Source organism: Ambystoma mexicanum, chromosome 9 (genome assembly GCF_040938575.1).
Source record: "Ambystoma mexicanum isolate Mex_15411 chromosome 9, UKY_AmexF1_1, whole genome shotgun sequence".
In the NCBI taxonomy this organism is placed as follows: Eukaryota; Metazoa; Chordata; class Amphibia; order Caudata; family Ambystomatidae; genus Ambystoma; species Ambystoma mexicanum.
The window spans coordinates 908,197,015-908,220,876 of record NC_090931.1 but is presented as its reverse complement, the minus strand read 5'-3'; the positions used below and the strand labels follow the sequence as shown (position 1 = coordinate 908,220,876).

The window sequence follows — 23,862 nt, the reverse complement described above, 5'->3', positions numbered from 1 at the left end:
TTCTCTACATCCCTGCCCTCTTCTTATTTGCTCTCCTCCCAGGAGTGTGACACTTTCTACTTGTTTTCTTTCCTCAGACTGTGAGAAGAGATGTGGGGCTCTGGACATTGTTTTCATAATTGACAGCTCTGAAAGCATTGGCTACACCAACTTCTCCCTCGAGAAGAACTTCGTCATCAACGTGGTCAGCAGACTCGGATCCATTGCAAAAGACCCCAAGTCTGATACAGGTGATGTTCTTGGCAGCGTTTAGAGGGTTACGCAGGAGATTGAAAGATCAGAATGATGGGCCTTCATCTATAGAAGGGCCAAGCTGCACAAGGAAAGGGGGGGCGCTTTTACCAGTAGTTATGTGGCTTAAAGAGTCATTTGATGGCCTCCCAATCTCTTGTACCCCTCAGTGCAGGAGGTAAAAGACGTTTTTCACAATGAGCTGTTGTCATGCAGAAAGTAAAATAATCAAGAGGTGTTAAATATTTCCAGGGAAAGGGTCTGATTACATACTTGTCCTCAAGTAAATGCCCATGATCATTTTTATTTTATTAAGTCTAAAGTCTCTTTAGCATATGTCCATGCCCATTAAATTGCAGCACATTGTAAATCATGAACATATATAGAATACAATAGCCAATGAAACTATTGCTACAGGTAAGTAAGATGCATTATGGTTTTGTTCTTGGTTTTTGTCCTATAGGTGTTTGTGTTGAGCGGTTATTATTTGGTTTTCCTCCCTTATCCCGTAGCCTGATCTTGACACAGTATCCGGCAGGTGGTTGATTTGGGGTTTACCACCTATGTGTCTTTGGTTTGATATCGCCTTTGTTGTTTTGTGAGTGCCTGCTTTAATCCAGTTGGTCTACCTTTGACCAGGTGTGATTGGATTTCCCTCCGGCCTGTTGCTGGTCTAATATTGGCCTTATTTGTTGTAGGTGCCCGTGTCGGTGTGGTGCAGTACAGTCATGAGGGTACCTTTGAAGCTATCCAACTCAATGATGACCGGATTGACTCACTGTCCAGCTTCAAGGAGGCAGTGAAGCGACTCGAGTGGATTGCGGGTGGAACCTGGACACCATCTGCCCTGCAGTTCGCCTACAACAAGCTCATCAAAGAGACCAAGCGGGAAAAGGCCAAGGTGTTCGCTGTGGTGCTCACCGATGGGCGACACGACCCTCGCGATCCAGATGCTGGTCTGAACGCACTCTGCCAGGGCGATGTCATTGTCAATGCCATCGGCATCGGGGACATGTTCCACAAGCAGCAGGACGACGAGACCTTGAGCTCCATCTCCTGCAATGACCCCTCACGAGTCAGGAAGATGAATCTCTTCTCCGAGCTCGTGGCCGAGGAGTTCATCGACAGCATGGAGGAGCTGCTGTGCCCAGGTCTGATACTGCTCTTCATTGGCTGCTTCTCGAGGGCTGGTGTTCAGCATTGGTCACAGTGGGCGGGGGCGGTTGGGAGCGGTGCTCCTCTGCTTTCAATCTATTTTCAAAATTAACCGTTCCGGAATGGTTTCGTTTTAAAATAAAAGTGTAGGAAGAAGTTGAAACTTGCAGTTCAGTGCAGCGCCCTGAACTTTCTCTTAAACAGCAGATGGGCTTGTTTGGAGGGTTGGATTGCGCGTGGGAGGGGGCTTGATGATAGGGTTTGTGGGGAGCGGGGCAGGCCGGCAGAGAACATAGTTCCACTACTTTTTTCCGTACACTTCAACCACTCTGCAGCATGACCTGTCTCCAGCCGCTCACTGCTGAGCATTGCTTGTTGTGCAGTTGTACCGGACACTGATATTGTTTTCCCTTTTTATTTAACCACCACCGTTTCTTTTCCATTACAGACCCTCAGATTGTCTGCCCGGATCTTCCTTGCCAAACAGGTAAAAAAAATGCTTTTCTGTGTGGTCCACAGTCAGTGTCTCTATACTTCCCACAATCAGCTTCACACTGTGTCCTGCCAACAGCCTCTCCTTGAGTCCTCTAGTCAGTGTCTCCCTAATTCACACCTGTAGTCAGTTACTCACTGTGTCCCGCAATCAGGATCTCCCTGTGTCTTGCGATCCGCGTCTCCCAGTCATGGTGTCTGCCAGTGTCCTGTGTCATCCAGTGTCGAGCAGTCAGTGTGTCCCTGTGTCCTGCAGGCAGTGCAAACATATGTCCTGCAGTTAGTCTATCCCTTTCATAGGTTGCAGTCAGTGTCGTCCAGTGTCCAGCAGGCAGTGGCTCCCTGTGTCCTGCAGGCAGTGCACACCTATGTCCTGCAGTTAGTCTCTCCCTGCCATAGAGTGCAGTCAGTGTCTGCCAGTGTCCAATGTCATACAGTGTCCAGCATTCAGTGTCTCCCTGTGTCCAACAGGCAGTGCACACCTAGGCCTTGCAGTTAGAGTCTCCCTGCCAAAGGTTGCAGTCAGTGTCTGCCAGTGTCCTGTGTCATCCAGTGTCGAGCAGTCAGTGTGTCCCTGTGTCCTGCAGGCAGTGCAAACATATGTCCTGCAGTTAGTCTATCCCTTTCATAGGTTGCAGTCAGTGTCGTCCAGTGTCCAGCAGGCAGTGGCTCCCTGTGTCCTGCAGGCAGTGCACACCTATGTCCTGCAGTTAGTCTCTCCCTGCCATAGAGTGCAGTCAGTGTCTGCCAGTGTCCAATGTCATACAGTGTCCAGCATTCAGTGTCTCCCTGTGTCCAACAGGCAGTGCACACCTAGGCCTTGCAGTTAGAGTCTCCCTGCCAAAGGTTGCAGTCAGTGTCTGCCAGTGTCCAGTGTCATCCAGTGTCCAGCAGCCAGTGTCTCCTTGTGTCCTGCAGGCAGTGCAAACATATGTCCTGCAGTTAGTATTTCCCTGTCATAGGTTGCAGTCAGTGTCTATCAGTGTCCAGCAGTCGGCGTCTCCCTCTGTCCAATAGGCACCCCCTCCCCTCCTGATCTGCACTCCGTGTCTCCCTGTGCCCTACTCTCGAGGTTCCCAATCTATCTATCACTGCCCCTGTGCCCTGCAGTCAGTCTCTAAGCAGTCAGGCAACCATGGTGCCCAGCAGCCAGAATACCCTGGTTTCACCACAAGACCTTCAGCCAGTGTTGTCTTGTGACTTTCAGTCATTCTCTCCCTGTGTCCTGACGTCATTCTCTTTCTGTCTCCTGGTGTCTGGGAACCTGCATGCTATGTTCACTGTTATCTGTCCTACATTCAGTGTGCTCCTGTGTCCTGCAGCCAGCGCCACCACAAGTCCTGCAGTCTGTCATCAGCTGTCACGGAGTCAGTGTCTCCTGGCACCAGCTTTTCCCTACACCCTGCATCCAGGGTATCCCTCGGTTCTGCAGTCAGTGTCTGAGCCCTGCAGGAGCTACCTACCTCTGGCCTATATTTAGTGTGTCCACCTGCCCCGCAGTCAGCGTATACCTGTCTTCTGCAGTCTCTGCATTCTTGTGTCCTTGGGTTCTGCAGCCAGCGAGTCCCTACAACCCGCATTCATGATCCCCCTGTGCCCTACAGAGAGTGTGTGTTTCCTGTTTGCTGGATTCAATGTTTCCCTATGTTATGCAGTCAGTGGCTCCGTGTGTTTTGCTTCCCGTGCCTGCATGCCCAGTAGTCAGTTTCCTATCTGTGCTGTGTGCAGTGGATGATGGTGTGCATTGGGTGTGGATGAGCTATTATGCACCATTGTTTGTTTGCCAGATTAAAGCTGAGGGGAACGATAGAGGAACAGGAAATTAGAACCAGGAGATTCCCACTGTATCAGATATTTTGAGGGCAAACTACAGATGGGTAGATATCAACCACAATGACATATTCCATCCAGGGGTTATGAGTGACTTCTTCAGGACAATGGACACAAAGCCATTGTTGTCTCTGATGCCACGTGTAACCACACGTTCACACACAGTAGTTTATGCTGCATATGCAGCCACCTCACACACCCCACATTCCTTTAAAATCCAATTCACTATCCCCATAACCAGCATTGCAAGGGGTGTAGAGGGGAGACTTGAGGCAATTCTATGCATCACTAGTAATACCAGATCCCACCTCTCCATACCCCACAGCAACCCAACAAGTAGACACACATGATACCTGGCAGCGAAACCGCGGTACTCCCCTGCTGTCACGTCAGTAGTTGAGTATGAATTCCGTAATCCTCTGTCATGACATCACAGTCGGAGGATACAGCTTTCAGAAAGGGAAATCATTGTAAAATGGCTTCCTGTGGAAGTTGAAGGTTAAAACAAAACTTACAAAGTATTGCTAGAAATGGCATGGACATCGGGGAACCATGAATGGCCTCTAGTGTATACTTGTGCAGGAACTACAGGCTTGTTCCACTGCATGGCACACGTGGCCTGCAGCAGCACAGGCAGCTTTAGTAAGAAGTAAGATCCAAAATCAGCAGAACAACAACATCGTTAGTCCAGCTTTGAAACCTCCAATGGATTGACACAGTCTCAGATCTGGAGGAAGAGCATTTCAAATACTAGGTGCAGCAACACAAAAAGTACCCTGGGCTACCATGTAAAGCATTGCCCAAGGAGTTTGGAGGAGACCCACATTGTTGGACCTCAGTGTTCTTGGAGACGGTAACCAAGAAATACAGTTAGATAGGTAAGCCGGACTGACTCCACACAGGCATTTATGAGTAATGCACAGAAGATGAAAGGATATCCTGCTAGCCATGGGCAGCCAATGCAGTGCTCTCCTGGCTTCCGAGACATGGTCATTCCTTTTCAATCCCTCATCTGCTCTCACTGCATTGTTTTGCGTGATCTGGAGACTCATCATCTCTCCTTTGCTTACTCCATGTAGCAAGCTGGAGCCGTAATCTAGTTTAGCTCCAATAATCGCCCATGCAATTGTTGCCCGATTCTCATGCGACAGGAAAGGCCTCAACTGGTTTTATGCAAATATCACTACCTTACGAAGCATCTCAGTCTGCATCTGCTTGCTCTCCCCAGTGCAAGGGGTGCAAAGGATAGAGGAAACCACAAAAGGGTGCCTTTGCCTACAGTTTGGCTCAAGGCACTGTTCCGGCTGTCTTCTTTAGAATGCACTACTCAGTCTTTCCACTAGGAGGCCCACACATTGTTCCTCATTACAAACTAACTCTGAACTCCCATTCACTAGTAGGAGTCATAAAATTTCGAAAAACACCCTTAATCGGAACCCCAGATGAGAGTGAGTTTTCTCATTGCACAGGCACATATATTCTAGGTCATATATTCCAATTCAGCCAAACGATATGGTTCAGTACTACTCAGCACTTGCTCTGGAGTTCGTCGAAAGGTTCTCATAGGGGTTTTCGTAACGAAATATAGAGCTAGGACCTCAAGTTCATATATATAGATGTCAAAGGCGAACAATGCACAGAAGCGGGTTGGGCACTAGGCAAGTCAAGTAATGTCCACCCCCAGAATGCAATGCTGATTTATGGTTCCGCTGCTCTGGCTTCCTGTGGCCCAGCTTCTTCCATGAGCAGCTTCTATAAAGATACAAAAATAGACTAGACACTCATTGAGTTGGTAAATACACAAACCCAGGCCGTCTAATGTGGACAGGAAAGAAGCATGTATGTAATGCAGCAGTAATCTGCCAAGAATATAGATAAACCCTGTGGAAAATAATTCATTAGACTGGGTTATGTCAGCTAATAATGTCCCTGAGTTGCATCTAACTAAAAAGATTACCTTTAGAGAGTCCATCAAGGAGTCACAGTATTCACTGAGTCTTCAAATGGTCTACAAGCATCAGCAAGACAAAATGAGCCATGGCCTAGCCAGAGGGATTACACAACCTCAAGAGAATGGGGTTTCTACTTTGCAACACACTCAACTACTAAGATCACACTTTTGTGCAGGATTTTGAGAGGCAATTGTGCATCTGGCATGTCTCTCTCACAAACGTACTGAGGTAACTATCAACAGTACTTACCATCGTTCTTAAACCGCCAATACTCCTCCAAACAGATTTAGAATGAAAGAAAACCAATGTCCACCATATTGGGGCCAAAAGAAAGTAACTAGGATTGGGTCTGCAGCAGTGTTATCCACCAGCTTTCCTCATTCCATCACTGGCCGTTCCACTCTTACAAGCATAGGATTCTGGTTCCTCTTCCTTGTGCACAGCCACGCGCTGCACAATGGTTTCAACACGCAACAGCATTGTCTGCTAAAACCTCGCCACAAATAATGATGACCTCTCAGGCAGGTGCATATTCTAGTTAGACATTGCAATAGGCACATCATAATCACAGATCTATTTTTCTAGTCACATATTGGTGGACTAACTTCGCACACTGATACCCTCAAAACTATGGGCTCTCAAATGATAGTCTTCCGAACTGTGACCCCTGCACTGTGGGCTCACCTTCACTCAACACTCCCAGGCTGTGCTCTATCAGGGGTATGCCGTTGTTTCGCCAACAGTAATTACTTTGTGGTACTTTACCACAAAGTCATTACTTCGAAATGTAATCGAAAAAAATATAGGTATTTGTGGGTAGTGGGTTGGAGGGAATGATTCGGGAGGGGCAGTAATGAAGGTAAGGGGAGGGAGGGGCATGGAGGAACCCCTTAAAAATAAAATAAAAATTGTTGAAAAATGTAGAAGTAATTATGCGTGGTAAAGTACCATGCAGTAATTACTGTTTGCGAAGTGACATGGAACGTTATCAGGATATGTTTTACCAGACTGTGGCATGCCAGGATGTACCCTTTGGATTTTGAAAGCTAGTTTACAACAGCCCATCCTCCTAACCACCATCTTCATTGCATAATGCCCACAACTATAGTGCAGTAAGCAGCCAGAACCAGGCAGAAGGCAGTGTAATACTGCAGAGAGCCTTTTTCCGAGTCAAAGACTCAGATGTGCTGAGTCATTGACCACTGCTCCCCCACTGCTATCCCGGTTCCCGTTTGCCTGCTGTCATGGTCTCTGGGGGGCACTGCCAGAGCACGCCCGGCTGGGATGAGGGGTCTTCCCCACAATCTTGGCTTTCAGACAGTACATTACACAAATGTCACTGATGCCTATTTGTATGTTAGGTTCCTCTTGATGGAGATGTGGCTTGACCCTCTGTCTAGTCCATTTAGTGCCACTGGCCTGACATTAGTCCCATCATTGCTGTGCACTCTACAATGGCATCGTACCACTATGCCAACTAGTATTCTCGGAGATGCCTTGAGCAACTTATTTTCACTGGGTTATTTCTATGTTTCCATTCTAATTATCCTAGCAGACGGCACTTCTTTTATTACGTTATTACCATTTTGAGAATTAGCCTCTCCTGCATTGATGGATGTTCCAGTCCCAGATCATTTTATTGCTCCTGGATGTGAGCGCTTTCAGTTAGTGCTATTGCGAAAACACCCCCACACGCTACACGCCACCTATTTCCTGATACGCTGCATCTACAAGTCACATGATTCCTCTGCACTGATAATGCTGCCTAGGGCTGGTGGGAGTTGAAGTCCAAAGGTTTGTAGGAATGTGACTACAAAATCCAGTGCGGAAATAAAAGCTCCAACAGAGTCAGTTCACTTTGTCAAGAGAGCAAAAAGGGGATTAGTCAGCCTTGTGAAGCTGAAAACTAACAGTTTCTTCCAGTGCTCTACAACATTGCAGCTTTAATACACAATTGAACACTTTACATAGTCGCACACATTCTGTTAAAACATCATCCCCCAAAATCCCATTGGCTAACCCTGTACAAGGAAATCTAATCCCCCCATGATCTCTTACCCTATTGGACACATTGACAAAACACAATCCCCTTCCCCAAATACATGTTTTTTCCATAATTAATCATGGCATCCTAAACATAATTTCCTTATTATCTAAAAACAATTCAATTCATGACTTGTCCCATTTCGTAGGAAACCTTTCACCCAGTATGTGCTGTGTGAGACTTTTACAAGAACACTTCAACCAAGAGGAGGGAGAGAAACAAAACGGTTACGTCTTTCCATCGAAATTTTTCCATCAATGGTTTGTTCCATCGAATCATTTCCATTGAAAGATGTTTCATAGAATTCCCATACATAAAGTGCATCAAAACCGTTTCATCAAATAGTGTTTCGTTATATAAACACTTTACATTTTTTGCATGGAAAGTCTATGAAACATGCATAACGTTTTAATGTTACAGGGAGCTGTCCAGGGCTGGAATCTATAAAGTAGTTCAGCACTGGCCAACTTCCTCTAACTTGTGGTGTTTATTGTTTATAGTGGGGTCCCCCCCAAACCCCCAACCCACCCCCCCATTTAAAAAATGTAACCCTTGCCCAGTGCTGAAATCTATATTGTGTTTCAGCACTGGACAGCTCCTTCTAACATTTCTGGTGTTTATTGGGGGAGGGTTCCCCCAAACCCTCCCAACTCCCAGGGGTCCCTCTCCCTAATCCCCCCAACCCCAATTTTCAAAAATTAACCCTTGTCCAGTGCTGAAATCTATAATGTATTTCAGCACTGGACAGCTCCCTCTACATGTTTTGGTCCTTATTGGGGGGTCTCCCCAAAAACCCCCACCTACAAGGGGTCCCCTCTCTCTAATCCCCCCACCAACCCCCATTCCTCAACCCATGAATTACCAACAGAATTAACCCTTTCCATTGAATTTCCAACCCAAACATCCATACATCTATTTTAAAGGTATGTTTGAGTTGGAAATCCATCGAAATGCATTCAATTAATATGCTTTTCGATGGAAAAGCTTTTCATTTAATACATTTCGATGGATAATGATTCGATGGAAATAAATTCGATGGAAAGACTGCATAACGAAACAAACAACCATGTCTTTGATCAAGCAATAAACATCTTATCGTCCCAGTCACGCTGGCATCACATGTTATTCCTTCTGGATTCCTTCATGTCACCTTATTTGTGACCATCTCAGATCATAAAGCTCCCAGCTCACGTCCTGCTTATCTTCCTGAGAGCCCAAACAAAACCCATAAACCACCAGAAAACTCTGTCCGCCAACACCCCTTCCATGTGTTTTATTAACTAACCTGAATTCGGCTCAATTTGACTCACCATTTAGCCAGACTTAAAAACAAGACTCCATTCTCCCAGGAAGATTTGTTCCCTGTATCCACATATCCAGCATACACGAAACCCAGCTATGTGGGAATGGTGAGCTGTGATATTTCCATGTACTCACTATGAACCCCATACTCCCCTAATATCCCTAAACATATCTCCCATCTAAACCATTATCAAATCCCACAGGTACATTGTTCAGGACTACCGCACCTCTCACAGTGGCTTTCCCATCACAGACTTCTCTTTCTCGCATGCATAAAGCTCCTAACTTCCCACTCTAAGCACTATATGTTGTACTTTGCACAATTGAATTGTGTCCCCATGACTTCTATTATGTTGCTATGTAATACAAATATAAAATGTATCCAAACTAAATACAATGTAACACTTATAGTAACACATATCCCAATCCATTTACCTACACTGAGCACATGTTAAATTGCAACATTGCGTTAACATTGCATCTAACCTAGACACACCATTGTTCTACTACGATGTGCACACTTGAACCTCTTCCCTACGTTTGGACTTGAAAGCTGCATCCTAACATTCCCCCCTTTAGATAATTCATTAACTACTAAATCTAATTCTCGCTCTTTCAAAAAATCTTCTTGGGAAACTCAAACACTGCAAACATCCTGCATGCTCTTCCCACTTCGGGCATGCTTCTCCAGCGTACAAGACAAACGCATCCATCCACCATTTCCGCAATCTACCTAATGCTCAAAATAGTTACCCAAATCAGGTGAAGGACACAAAATGAACCAGAAGGCCCAATTAACCCTGGATTCATCACTGACTCAGTATGTGTGCCTGTATGATTTGAGATGGAAGTGGCCCTACCCAGTAGACAGAGGAACTGACATCATCGCAGCTGTTCTAGGTAGTTTGGCAGAACAGCATCTCACGAGTACCTGGCAGGAACAGAAAATGATAAGCAAAAAGAAAAAAATAGGTATGCGTATCTTCACAGTTGTGCTCATCCAGGAGGTCATCCAGGAGAATAATGAGTTTATCCAAGTATAATCTTCAATCCAGGCCTCCTTCTCCATGACCACTCTAAGATTGTATAGCGCTCCGATTGTTTGGGATATGGTCCCATTATCCAAATCATTGGGGGGGGACACGTACATGCAACACATACTCCCTATTTTGGGAAAGTCCCTGCCTTGCATAGCTTCCAGATGGTCAAGGGTGTAGCGGTTCAGCAATGTCATAATACGCAAGGCTCTCATTTCTTCCTTTATCGACTGAACACACATTCTGAGTGGTTCATGAAAAGGAATAACTCATACCTGGGAAGCTTAGACCATTTTGGCCCTGCTGAAGAGATGGAACCTTTCTGGAATGTTCTTTAATGCCTCTGAAGAACTTGATGACAGATCGTTTCTTCGCTTATGTCTTCTCAAAAGTTCTATTCTGTCATGTCCATTCAGAGTCTTAAGCTAATTCACATTAGATGAAATAAAGGTATGCAAGTGGTGCAGGGGACAAAAAAGGTACAGAGGTGGCTCGAGGCAATGTACCTGAGACTGCCAAATGGGCTTCAGGCACTACCACGATTGGGGAGTGCAGTGTGATTATACTGCACACTCCCTACCAAGCTGGAGGAAGTTGGAGATATGCAAAGGGCCTGCAAGACTTGTAAAGATCAAGCAGTGCAGACATCCCTCCAGCAAGATCAGCAATACAAAGGACTTGAATACAGTTCGTGTTCGTGCCGACACTCGTAAAACACAGAGAAAAATGTGTAAGTAACTGGATCTTAACAGGTTTCTCTGACTCCTTGAGCCACACAAACATTTCACATACAGATTCATGTCTCAGTGCAATCATCATTAATCTGTGCCACTGCTTCACTGAGCCTCCCTCATTATTCCTGGTCTGCAACTCATTACCCCCTGCTCCCATCAGTTATATGAAAAAACAGAACCTTCGATTTTCAATTTTGGTCTCTGGTTACAGCGTACATTTTCGTGCTCCTTTTTTCTTCACACACTCATTTTCATCAACAGATATGATCGATGCCTGGACTGACTGTGCTTTAAATTGCCCTTGTACTCTGCATTAAGCTAAGTGCACTAAACGGTATGCTATCTTTGGTGACACTTTGCTTGAAATAAACATTCTGGGAATGTCAGAAGTGTGGGGGATAAGCAAGCAGATATGACAAGAATCTGCAGACCTTTCTCTCCCCACCCTTCTCATGTCACTATATCATATATTATCTGAGGCAAACCCACATCCACGGTACTATCCACACCGACCCCTTCATTTTCAATATTTCTTTACTCAATATCCCTTTTTCCTCTGGGCATTATTATGTCATGAGACCCTACATTACTAACAAAAACGTTTACATTCCTACCCTCTCCAATTCCCACAGTTCCCATTACACCTAAACAAAGACAAGCACAAAAGAGACAAAAGGAAAATAACAGACACATATTCAGCACAACATTCTTGTTCCTGTGAGCTGTTTCTTGGGCGACTGAAGAAAAATCACTGTCCATTGGTCCACATGGATGCCCCACTCTAACAAAAAGTCACAAGACTCGTATGTATACTCATCGTTTTGATCCTGGGGTTGGTCTCCAGATGAGGATTAGTATTAGTGTCTCGTTGATCATCTAAGTGATTGATCCACATTCCAGGAAAGAAGTTGAAGCTGAGTTATCGATCGCTGGTGCAGCTTGCTGTTGCAGATATGGTTGGAACTGTCGGGAGATACTTTGATATATTTTGTTTAATGCCTAAAATATCCTTAGAAATCCTCACCTAACAATTAAGCTGAATTTTGCACAGCTGGGGTTCTGCAGGCAGGTGTGAGATATGCTTGCATGCATCTGCCTACCACTAATTACTACGATCTACAGTAATGATCTGTCCCTGGCCAATACAAACAATACACAATAGAATTGTTCTTCTATTGATTACTTATTCATTCACTATTGTACACATAAAGACAAGATATACACATAATATAATAAAATTACTGCACCTGTTATCCATAGGTCTCCCTCCGTGTTCTAAAAGTGGGACAAAAAACCAAAAAAAATATTCTTATATATTTAAAAATACTATACCTGTAATACTTCTTCAATGTTTTCCTTCATCTTGTATGTGCTGGCAAATACAGTTAATCTGATGCTACCCTACACAATGTTCTAAATATAAGTAACTATACTTGCACTTCCCTTTTCTTTTCTTTTTCCTTTTCCAAAGAAAGTCCATAGGGGAAGATGCACATCCCCTTCATATCCTCCAATCATTTCTTTCTTATGCTGCTCGTGCCTGCAGGTCTATAAGCTGTATACTAGTGAGGCCATAAAGGGCGCTTTAGGGATCTGTAACAATAATAACTAGTTCTATTTGTGTCATAGTGTTCACTATTTACAAATAAACCTGCCTTTTTGGCTACTACCTCTACTCTGTTGCTCCCTATGCTGGCAAATATGTGCTTTCCTTCTATACTGTGCATTTCTCCACAGCCCCTAGTATTGTGCTCTACCAATACTTCTATTAACCTCAGCAATAGAGTTGCATGTGGCACTATGTACCATCTCATCCCCTGCAACCCCCCTTTCTGCCGTCTTGAAAAAACCTAAATGCACTGTGAGTGTGACATTCTGCATTTACTAACCCATATATTTTTCAAGCAATACTGCTGTGTTCCCCTGTTCTCATAGTGGCATAATGGTCAGCTATATTACCTCATCCATTCCTTTTGACATATGCTATTACCCTACTTTTGATATATTTGCACCTAGCTTTAATTTAATCTTCACTATTGCAATATTTTTCAAAAGTCCTGCATTATGCAAATTGCTTATCCACAAGTACGCTGGCACTTTCGAGAGACCTTCCTTCTGCGGTTGTGTCATTGTTTATACTAAAAGCATGGTATAAGGCACCTCCCCATGTTTATCTATTTCCTTGGTGATGTATCTAAACATCAAAACTATTGCACCCCTTTCACCTGTGTGATTCAATTGGTCATCACCTGTTAAAAGAAGTGTGATAAATCTACTTTAATAATTACTACTCTAATGCGTATCATTTTACTTGTTCCTAGTGCTCTAACTACTGTTACTGTCAGCCTAAAAAAGACTCTACTGAAATACATATTTTTTTAATTTTAATGCCTAACACCTGTCCTACTAAAACATTGACTCAATAATGAGATAAATGTAAGCAGATAGATGAGCCTCTTGATAATGTCTGTCCTTAATGCGTTCAATCGCTACCTGTACTCTGGAAAACAAATTCCTCAAATGTTGGGCCCCCACTGAGCATTAAATCCATAATAATGCTTAATATAGACAGTCAAGTTATTCCCCCAATATATCCTGTAAATCCTATATAGATCCCCAATCTCACATATGACCACCCTACAGGCCTCCAGTATACTGTCCTAAGCTGAAAAATAAAAACATGATGCAAATAAGGATCAACAAATGAATTCCCCCTGCTATTCAACTCTCCCCGTGTGCATCCACACAGCACCCTTTTCAAGAAATGAGATGCCCAGGCTATGGACCATGTTGCCCTACCACCAAAGGCACAACAAATGCCACCTCAACTCCAACCAAAACCCCTGTCTCCCAAATCAATCCCTCCCATGAACACACTTTGTGCCCAAGATACCACCAGTAATTAAAGAGGGCTCCATTGTCTCAAACCAATTGTCCTCTTCCCCTGGATCACTATAGTGATACGTTTTCTTCCACCTTCCATCACTGCCTAACATTATCACCTACTCTTATCCCTATTATCCAACAAATACACATACACTGTGTTCCCACATTATAAAATAAGCCTAAACCACTGATAATGAATCTTTCTTCCAATTGCCATGATATACATGTTATAACCAAGTATACCCATGCCGGCTGCTGTCTACCCAATTACTCCCTTCGCTTTATTTGTAATTCTCCCCTATATGCTTGCATCAATGATTTTCATTTTAAATGTATGAATATTAACCAATTCAAACCCTATTGAACTGAAATCTCAGATAGTATCCTACTTCCTTTGCATCCAATTTAACAACCAATGTCTACCAAAAATAAAAACATGATACATCTATTCACCATGTATTTGTTCCTGGCAAAAGGAAGGCATTGCCCCTTAAAACACTCACCCCTGCATAGTGTGTCACTGTTCATTGCGGTACAGTAATTTTATCCCAGGGCCGTACACATACACTTATGTAGCCATAGGTTGTTGTTATGCATAGGTCCGCATGTGCCTGGGTCACTAAAAACAGTGTTGCTGGGTGCTGCCTGTGTGACTGCAGGTGACAGAGTAGTCTCAGCATAAGTGTACTGCCATGATTGTGTGTGTGTGTTCCTATGCCCTTGCTGTACACTTGCGCATACATGTGTAATTGTTTTAGGGGAATGGGTCTGTCTTCAGATAACCTTTTCTCATGCATTATCTAAGGGGATGTATACTAACTATTTGTAATAAGTTTAAAATGGCCAAAGAAATATCACTGAAACCTGACCAATATCACCGCTTTAAGTCTATTCCTGAACAATACCTAGTGCGCCACAAAACAGGAACATCTCAGCTACTAATGCTTTTCCCACTGAGCTATCTTGGTGTACTCCAGAGGCCAAGGCTATCCCCTGTCCCTTTCATTCAGGAATGGAGTTCTGTAAACTCTGCTAGTCCACGGCAGCTGCTCCTACTTTCCAAAATACTCCTGCCATGCTTGCCTCCTTTGGCCAAGATGAAACATCTTGCCTTTAATTGCCTGTGCCCTTCATGGTGGCACTCCAAGGATTCCTCCCAATTCCATGAGAGCAACTGACACATTCAATGGAGTCTCCATACCCCCTACCTTATTATCATAGGCATAACATTTTCACAAAAGCCGATCCTGCGGCACTCCAAAAATTACCAGAATTACAAAACAAAAGCCAATTCCTTCACCCGAATTCTTTAGATTTTTCAATAATCACTCACCTCAAAACTAATCCACATAAACACTCTTGCGGATAAGACAACATAATATATAAAAATATACATATATCTCTGTATATATCTCCTTCACTCGAGTAAAAAGGAGTACGATGTGTTCTACTACAACACTGGTCCCTTTTCTTTATTACTAGTAGAGGGCTTTATTCTACAACGCTGTCTTTCCCCGACTATGGGAAGATCTCCTCTCATACTTTGTTTATTATTTTTGGTAGTAAAAGTAAAAAATTGAAAAAAAGGTCTTACAAGATATAGCGATTTGCCATAAGATCACATTCATAAGTTTAATCTCTCCATTTCATTTGGTTTCAATTAACCTGCTGACTCCAAACAAAACTCAACAACCTCTCTGACTCCCTTCACCTCTTGCACAATCCCAAAAATAAAAAATAACGTTTTCCCTGTAGCCCTCCTTGGTTTTCTCGCAAAGTGCCCTCACATAAATAGAGGTCCTTCGAAGCTCTCTGAAGCGGTGCCTCATCAAATAGCCTGCACAGGTGGACCTCAGCACCTTGGCTGAGTAAACAGGCACGTCTGAAATCAATATGGCACCGGCAGGCCATTCTTTCATGTGCACATAAACTGATTATTTGCAGATAGAAGCCGCAGCTGAGCATGTGCTGCCAGGAAATCCCCCAATAGAGGGCCTGAAGATCACATCGCAGGGTCACCAAATGTAGGAATGTGACTCCAAAATCCAATGCGAAAAAACAGTCCCAATGGAGAGTAAGTGCACTTTATCAGAAAAGCAAGTTTATTGCATGCTGGTGGCCGGATGCAGTTAGTCAGTCTCAAAAAGCTAAAAACAAAAAGTCCCTTCCAGTGCTAAATAAACTTGCAACTTTTATACACATTTGAACAATTTACATATTCACACATATTCTGTTACAACATCATCCCCCAAAATCCCATAGGCTAACCAAGTACAAGGAAATCTAATCCCCCTATGATCTCTTACCCTATTGGACACATTGACAAAACACAATCCCCTTACAAACGTGTTTTCTTTCCATAATCAATCATGACATTCTAAACATAATGTCCTTATAATCTAAAAACAATTCAATGTATGACTTGTCCCATTTGGTAGGAAACCTTTAACCCAGTACATGCTGTGTGAGGCTTTTACAAGAACACTTCAACCAAGAGGAGGGAGAGAAACAAACAACCATATAGTTGATCAAGCAATAAGCATCTTATCATCCCAGACGCGCTGGTGTCCGATGTTTTTCATTCTGCATTCCTTCATGTCACCTTATTTGCGACTGCCATCTCAGATCACACAGGGCCCAGATCACGTCCTGCTTATCTTCCTGAGAGCACAAACGAGACCCATAAAACACCAGCAAACTCTGCCCTTCAGCATCCCTTTCATGTGTTTTATTAATTAACCCCAATTTGGCTCAACATTTGGCCAGACTTAACTACAAGACTACGTGCTCCCAGGAAGATTTGTTCTCTATATCCAAAAAACCCATCTAGTCGTAAACCCACGACCCAAAGGCACTTCATATAATCTTTGCCTAAAGTAACCATTTCATGCTATTGCAAGCTACCCAAATGTGGTTTGCTTCATTCCTCCTTCCTTGACCTGGTAATTCAACCTTTCCGGCCATGCAAAGTACAGCTCCGCAAACCAAACTCTCCATGGCCTACATGAAACCCAGCTATGGGGGAACGGTGGTCTGTAATATTCCCATGTACTCAAAACGAACCCCATACTTCCCTAATATCCCAGAACATGTCTCCCATCTAAACCATTATTGAATCTCACATGTACATTGTTCCGGACTACAGCACCCCTCACAGTGCTTTCCCACTGTGGGCTTCTCTTTCTTGCATGCATAAAGCTCCTTGCTTCCCACTCTAAAAACTAGACATTGTACATTGCACAATTATATCGTGTCCCCATGACTATCTGTTATGATGCTACATAATGCAAATCTAAAATCTATCCAAACTAAACACAAAGTAACACTTATAGTAACATTTACCCAACTCCATTTACCTACACTGAACACATGTTAAATTGCAAGATCACATCTGACCTAGCCACACCATTGTTCTAATATGACGTGTGCAACATGAACCTCTTCCCTACGTTGGGACATGAAACATGCATTCCAACAAGTACCCCAGGTCCCCGGATGCATATAATTTGGGTTTGATCCCACATGCAGCAATCTTGGATCTTGTTCACACTGATGATTTGCTTATTGCTCTGGTTGCCTTGAGAGCTTCCCATCTCTCCTCAGCCCCATTCTGCAGTGTTGTTCTTTGATCTCTCCCCCACTTTAGCCTCACATTCTCAGGTTCTTAGATTCAGGCCTTTTGGTGTGTGAATATCTGCCATTGCAGTGTCTTTGATAGGCAGATAATGATGCCCCCGCACTGCAACCACTATGTGGTGGATGCAACCCTGTTTGCCCTGATACACAGTTAAACAGCCCATTACGAAGTACATTAAGCTGACCTCGTAAACATAGGCCTTTGCACCTAACTGAAAACCATTTTAAGGTTCCTTAAGAGCTGCATATCCAGAAACACAAAGGGACTGAGAGACGGTTGTTACACCAAAATACGGATATGATGTGTGTGATAATCTCGCTATCTCACAGCGGCAGGGTGATTCTTTCTAAAGGGTGTTTTCTCAGAACTAGACAGTGTCATGTAAGAGAGGCCTGGATGCCAAGAGAGCTGCAGTAGAAGGGAAACCTGATTAGGCTTAGCCCACATACCTGTTGGGCTCTACAAAGCCTTATGCTGGATCCCCAAGGACACAGCCACTAGCATTACCCATCTAGGGGACTCATCAGGGCAAAGCTTTGACATTCAAAAGTCACTTTTACTTTGAAATTCCCTTTTTCTCTTTCAATACATATACAAAAGCAACAGCAGAGGAGTCTTTCTGGGCATTTTAAGTTACACGAGGTCTAGCTAGAGAAATACACACCAAGGCTTTACAAAGGAGACGATCAGAAGGTCACCAAACCACCACCCACTAATGAATAGTTTAGAAAGGAGGGAAAGATAAGCGACATGAAGACCATGACAGCTGAGGACCCTTTATTAGGCTAGGTTATCTCAAGCTTAATCTAGCACAGAGTCCCAAAGGCAGTTCACAAAAAGATATTGCAGGTCCCAAGAGGCAATTAAACTATCTCTGGAGTCACAATCTGCCACCCTAGCGCCCGAAAATGTACACACACACATACACACACACGCATCCATTCATGCATGTGCGGTCCATCAAAGGCAGGAACTGCTGGACAAGCCTGCGGGAGGGAAACTACCCAGAACTCAGAGCTCCCCATGAGAGACTGCACAATTCAGGCTGCCAGTTTGGACTTCATGCTGACGGCACCCTGAATGAGCTGCATGTGTGCCTGATTGCATAGCACCCAGACACGTACGTATAGAAAAGGGGATAGCAGAAAGAAACTGAACGAAATCACAGAGAGGAAAGAACTCAAAATACACGAGCATCTGGAAAGTCTACACATATCACATCCCTGATTCTTATACCCAGACATAAATAAAGCCAAACGTACCTGCACAGACCCATATGGTACAAAATGACAACCTGTAGTGAGTTTGCCCTCCTTTCCTGGCAGGATGCTGTGTGCTAGACTGTGAACCCTGATGTAAATGGATTCTCCTCTGCTGGTCAGAGCTGAAAGTATTTTTTGACGCTCACTTGCAGATGGGAGGACACCCAACGCTGAATCCCACATTAACTTCGACTTTAACGAAGAAGGTCTTGAGCTCTATTACCCCAAGACCATCCCACTCATCGCGGAGTTCCTGGAATCTGCCAAGTCACAGCCCGACTCCAGCCCCTACTCCCAGCTGGTGGGCGTCATGGTCTATACTGCCCAGCGTGCCAAGTTTTCCAGCGGAGACGAGAGACAGAACTGGACCGACCTTTTCATTGACACCTTCAAAATGGTGCACACAGACATTGTAGGGGACCCTGCGACAGCCATTGGGCTCTGCAAATAGACGCGCGCCCTGCCGCACAGAAAGAGGCAGGGAGCGCGCCTGGGAAGGAGGATCCACCCATCGTAGGAAAGCAAAGGGTGGTCCAATGGCGTAAACCATAGTGAGGCCGGAAGGAGAGATCAAGGGTAGCCCATGACATTCCCTTTTTTAGCTCGCCACCTCCATCTGGGTTCCTTTATACTATTTTACTCATCTGATTTTTATTCCTAAATGTATTTCTTTGGGTGGGGGATTGTCCTTGTATTGCTGACGTATCTCCGGCAAGTGATCAGGATTTGATGCCACCACGCTTCAGATGATCCAAACACAAAACATGATCGCTATAAGAAGACCCTGAGCAGCACCGAGATCCACTAATGTCGAAGGGGATCTTTCCCAAAACTAACACGATACACTCCCCGCAAGGACCATAGAGATCATGTCTTGCAAAATATATGCCAGTATTTTTTGTCCCTCTTGCTATCAGATAATTTCTGAGGCAGGTAAGCTTTGGTCACGTGCTGGATTGTATGAATAAGTGCTGGTATTTCATGAGAATCAGTGCTTCAGATGCTTGCATTGGAAAATGCAGCAACCCTGGCACCACGGTTTACATTATATCCAACCATCTACCACTCTACTCAGAATAGACATTTATTTCGGCTCTAAATGATCAAATAAAAAGGATAAATGTGTTAGGAGCATACATTGCTCGTTAGATAATTGTATACCTATTAAACAAGGTATATCTTACTTTTCAGTGCAGTACTGTGAATTATTGCTGCTTCCATTCTGGCCTTGGATACACACATTGGGTCTTTGACAAAGACAACGTCCCTCCCAAATCCCACCGTGATTATGAGGGACATGTCCCTCAATGCGGTGGGGCTATAAAAAAGCAGTGGTTACCATTGGCTATATGTGTGCTCTATGTAGCCTCCTTGCCCGCCTTCTATTCTGAAAGACAGCTTTCTTGTGTGTGTCCTGTGAGCTACTACGTCATTCGCCGCATGTGTTGTATCTTGCCTCATGTGGCCTTGTGTAGCCTCCCTCCTTGTTGGCTTGATGGTTCTGAATGTTTACCTGCGGGACGTCTGTTCTGTATCCCACCTTCTCATTAGTACAAGTTCAGTGTGGTAGTGATACAACCCCATCTGCTTTAGGTTTTGCTGATTTGTGTAATCAATGTGCTCCAGCGATGTCTCCTTGTTGTGTGCTGTCGTTCCTGTTGCCTCACATGCTTCATTGTTTTCCACTGATGATGCCTCCTAGCGAGTTGTGTGTTCCTTGTGGTGGTACCGCCTCCTTGGCTCTGTGTCCTCAGCTCATCCTCCCAATTTGTTGTATGTTCTCAGCACTTCCTCTCCTTTAACTCAGTACTCCGACTGCTCAGTGGCTCCATAATCTTCATGCTGTCTCCTCATGTAGTGTTTTCCACACTGTCTGCTCTCCAAAGTGTTTTTAGATGCTCAAGTTGCCTCTATTGGATTTGTGTTGCCCACAAACCTTCTCATTTTGCTGGTGTTACACATGCTACATTCTCCTTATTCGTTATGTTATTCCTTCTACTGCTTTACGTGGTCTGTGGCCATCAATTTGCCTTCTCATTGCTCCTGTCCTATTATTGCTCATTTGATCTGTGTTCTGAGTTCCCTGTTCTATTTTCTCTCCCCTCCACGTTCTTTGAAGAACTGGCTGTGGCTCAGTGTACACAGCGGCCAGTGGACATAGTGTTTCTGCTTGACGGCTCAGAGAGGATTGGCGAGCGGAACTTCCAGAGAGCTCACACATTTGTGGAGGAGGTGGCCCGGCGGCTGACCCTGGCCAAGCGCGACGACGACACCATGAATGCACGCATTGCTCTTTTGCAGTATGGCAGTGAGAATGAGCAAGTACTTGCCTTCCCGTTCTCTTACAACCTGACCGACATCTCAGAGGCATTGGCCGAGATTAAATACCTCGACTCATCGTCCAACATTGGTTCGGCCATCATCTATGCCATCAACAACATTGTGCTGAATCAGCTGCAGGGTGCCCGGCGTAACACCGAACTCTCCTTTGTATTCATTACCGATGGCATCACTGGTAACAAGAGCCTAAGTGAGGCCGTCACCTCCATGAGGAAGCAGGACGTCATGCCTACCGTGGTGGCCATCGGTGACGATCTGGACATGGACATCCTGATGCAAATCGGCCTTGGTGACAGGGCGGCCATCTTCAGGGAGAAGGATTACAGCCGTCTCTCCCACCCCAGCTTCTTCGATCGCTTCATCAGATGGATATGTTAGACAACAATGACCCTACACCTCCCTTGTAGCCCCAATCACTTTCCTCCCCAACCCATTGTGCCTCTGACCCCTCCCTCTTTTTTTACTCAGCCTTTTCATGTCCTACAAGTGTTAGTGCTGTTCTGTTTGAATTGTACAAAGAATTACTGAGGTCATCATTTTTTTAAATCCGTGGTCAGATGTCTTTGAGTGCAATTGTGTGGAAGCGGCTTGCGTTTCCCACTCATGGTGCTAAATAGCGCAAGGTGAGGTGAGCCTGCACAGAGACATTGCAAGGGAGACTGGAAGGAATAATGGGAGGGTCTTCAGGCACCCGGTGTCAAAGCCTCATTGTCAGGTGATGGGACAACCAATGAGTGCAATCCAATGTGGCTTGGGCTAAGGTGAGAGGTCCAGCAGTATGCCCCTCTTCTGTTCCCCATTTCCATCAATTATGCATGCACAAAGGCAGCTGTACCAGTTCACAGACCCACAAAAACAGCTATGATTGGCAAATGCAATGGGAAAACATGGTCTATTTACTGCGTGCCCTCTCACAGCATAGTGTCACCTTATCGAACTCCCTAGTGCTAGCTAGGTCCCTCTATAGTCGCACCACTCCCTGCACCTCTCCAGGTGCCATCAAAGACCCTTGCTGTGTAACTGCTGGTACTCTTCGGGAGGCTCTCTCTGGCTCTCCAGATAATTGCCAGGGCCCTCCTGGAGTATCTCGGTGCATTTCGCCCGGTGCTAAGCAGGCCGCTCCTTGCACAGCTACCCATTCCAGACAGGCCCTTCTGCATGTGTGTGTTAGAACTCTTTAGACACCAACTGGTGTTGAATGAGCCTTTCAATGTTCACCTCTGGGAAGTAGTCACACACCTGCACAACATCCAGTATGGGCTAGACCATTCTCTTCAGGTGCCCCAGTAACTGTTGGACCATTGCAACACGTCATAGAAGTCAGTCCCAGTCTTGCAGCAGCAGCCTCACTGCCAGTCACCCCAAGACCAGTAAAGTAACAGCAGTAGTCAGGCCTAGTCCATCTGGGGTGTTGGGTGCTCGTCTCAGTTCCACAGCAGCCGCAATGGTAGCTAGCCCCTTTTCTGCAGGTGTGCCACTGGTAGTGAGCTGCAGCCCTGCAGGAGCCTCAGTGGTAGTCAGTCCCAGCCCTGGAGGGGCCTTGAATGGCAGTTGGGCCTGACAGTGCAGGAGCCTTAATGCCATTAGGTCTAGTTCTGTCAGTTCCCTCAATGGGAGACATTCCCTGGCCTGTTTTCACCTCAGTGTGATCACTCTGTCCCTTCAGGAGTCACTTCATTAGTCAGTCTCAGCTGTGTCAGAGCCCTAGCGGTAACCTCACCCGGTCCTGCAGGAACTGCAGTGCGATTCTCAGCCTTAATGGAGCCTCGGTGCAATACAGTACCAGCCCTGTAGAAGTCTCACTAGTCGTCTGATAAGCCTTGCAGTACTATTCAGGCCTAGTCCTGCAAGGGCCGACAGTCCAGGTCCTGTAGTATCCTCAGTGGAATACGCACAACCGTCTTGGTCTTCAGAGGATAGCGAAACGGCAACACGTACGCTTTGGAAGCAAGACGACATGGGGCGACACAAGTTCGATCCCCGGGTCTGCGCTTAGAAACCTCTGGGTAGTAAGTGCATTATAAATAACCAATCATAATGATCCTTGGTGCTAATCAGTGGAGTAACTTTGCTTAAAATGTTGGGAGTGGAGGGACATGACATCTAAAGGAAATTGGCACCTGCCAAATGAGGGGGACAAAATGGTGCGCCATTAAAGTTGGAGTGGGGGGGGTGGCATGCCCTCCCTCTAGAATTACGCCCATGGTGCTAATCAAACTGATGCTGCAGCAGCGTATGCAGCAGTAGGGCCTAACCATACAAGAGCCAGACCAAGAGGCATTGCCAAAGACCAAGGAGCGTTGTGTGTTTACAATAGAGCATTGGGCAACTAATGTCTTAATGATTGCCCGGGGTAAGGTAACCAGAGATAATGATTGGGCATATAATGCAACTCTAAACCGGTCACATGTGTATAGACAACTAAAACAGATTCTGTAATCAGATCTATTCTTACAGGTTTAATACAGAGGTTGTGAGTACATTTGACAATTTGTCTCTCATCTGTTACTAGTCTTGTTCACGTTAAACCTTTACATTAAAAATTGGCGTGCTGGGGCATTTGTGTGTGCTTTGTTATCAGGGGGAGACCATTTTTGGGGAGACCATTTTGTCCCCAGGGTGTATATGCTGTGCCATCATGTATCCTACTAAGTTCTGGAACGCATAGGCCCATGGTGGGTGTTTCTGGGGTCTGGGTCATTATTTCTGGGACTGGGGCCTCCAGCTCCACGTGCACAGTTGGGGGTTCTCTCTTACACTCCTCTCATGGGATCTATTATATACTTTCTATCCCCACTGCCTTCTCTCAGGGTATGGGTCGTGTATGACTAAGCCTGGGGTTATGGGCCCACTTATGTTCAACAAGGGTCCGGGTCACATTTGTCCCGAGTTGGAGTTTTGAGGCCCTGCTGTCTTCTCTGTGGGTCTTGGAGAGATATGCCCATAGTTGGGGTTTTAGG

The 23,862-nt window shown here is 45.0% G+C and overlaps 1 protein-coding gene across 2 annotated transcripts in view; it reads left to right on the top strand.

Annotated features, from left to right (window-relative positions):
- Window positions 1-23,461, top strand: part of COL6A2 (collagen type VI alpha 2 chain) — a 95,054-nt gene extending 71,593 nt beyond the window's left edge. The window contains exons 25-28 of one of the 2 annotated variants that reach the window (XM_069616047.1): window positions 78-230; window positions 930-1,382; window positions 1,835-1,873; window positions 20,682-23,461. In XM_069616047.1, coding sequence (XP_069472148.1) covers window positions 78-230; window positions 930-1,382; window positions 1,835-1,873; window positions 20,682-21,280 — 1,244 coding nt within the window. In that variant the 3' untranslated portion in view covers window positions 21,281-23,461. Of the gene's footprint in view, window positions 1-77; window positions 231-929; window positions 1,383-1,834; window positions 1,874-18,714; window positions 19,242-20,681 lie in introns of those variants that run through there. The other variant, XM_069616048.1, reaches the window with a different exon arrangement.
- The last annotated feature ends 401 nt before the right edge of the window (window positions 23,462-23,862 follow it).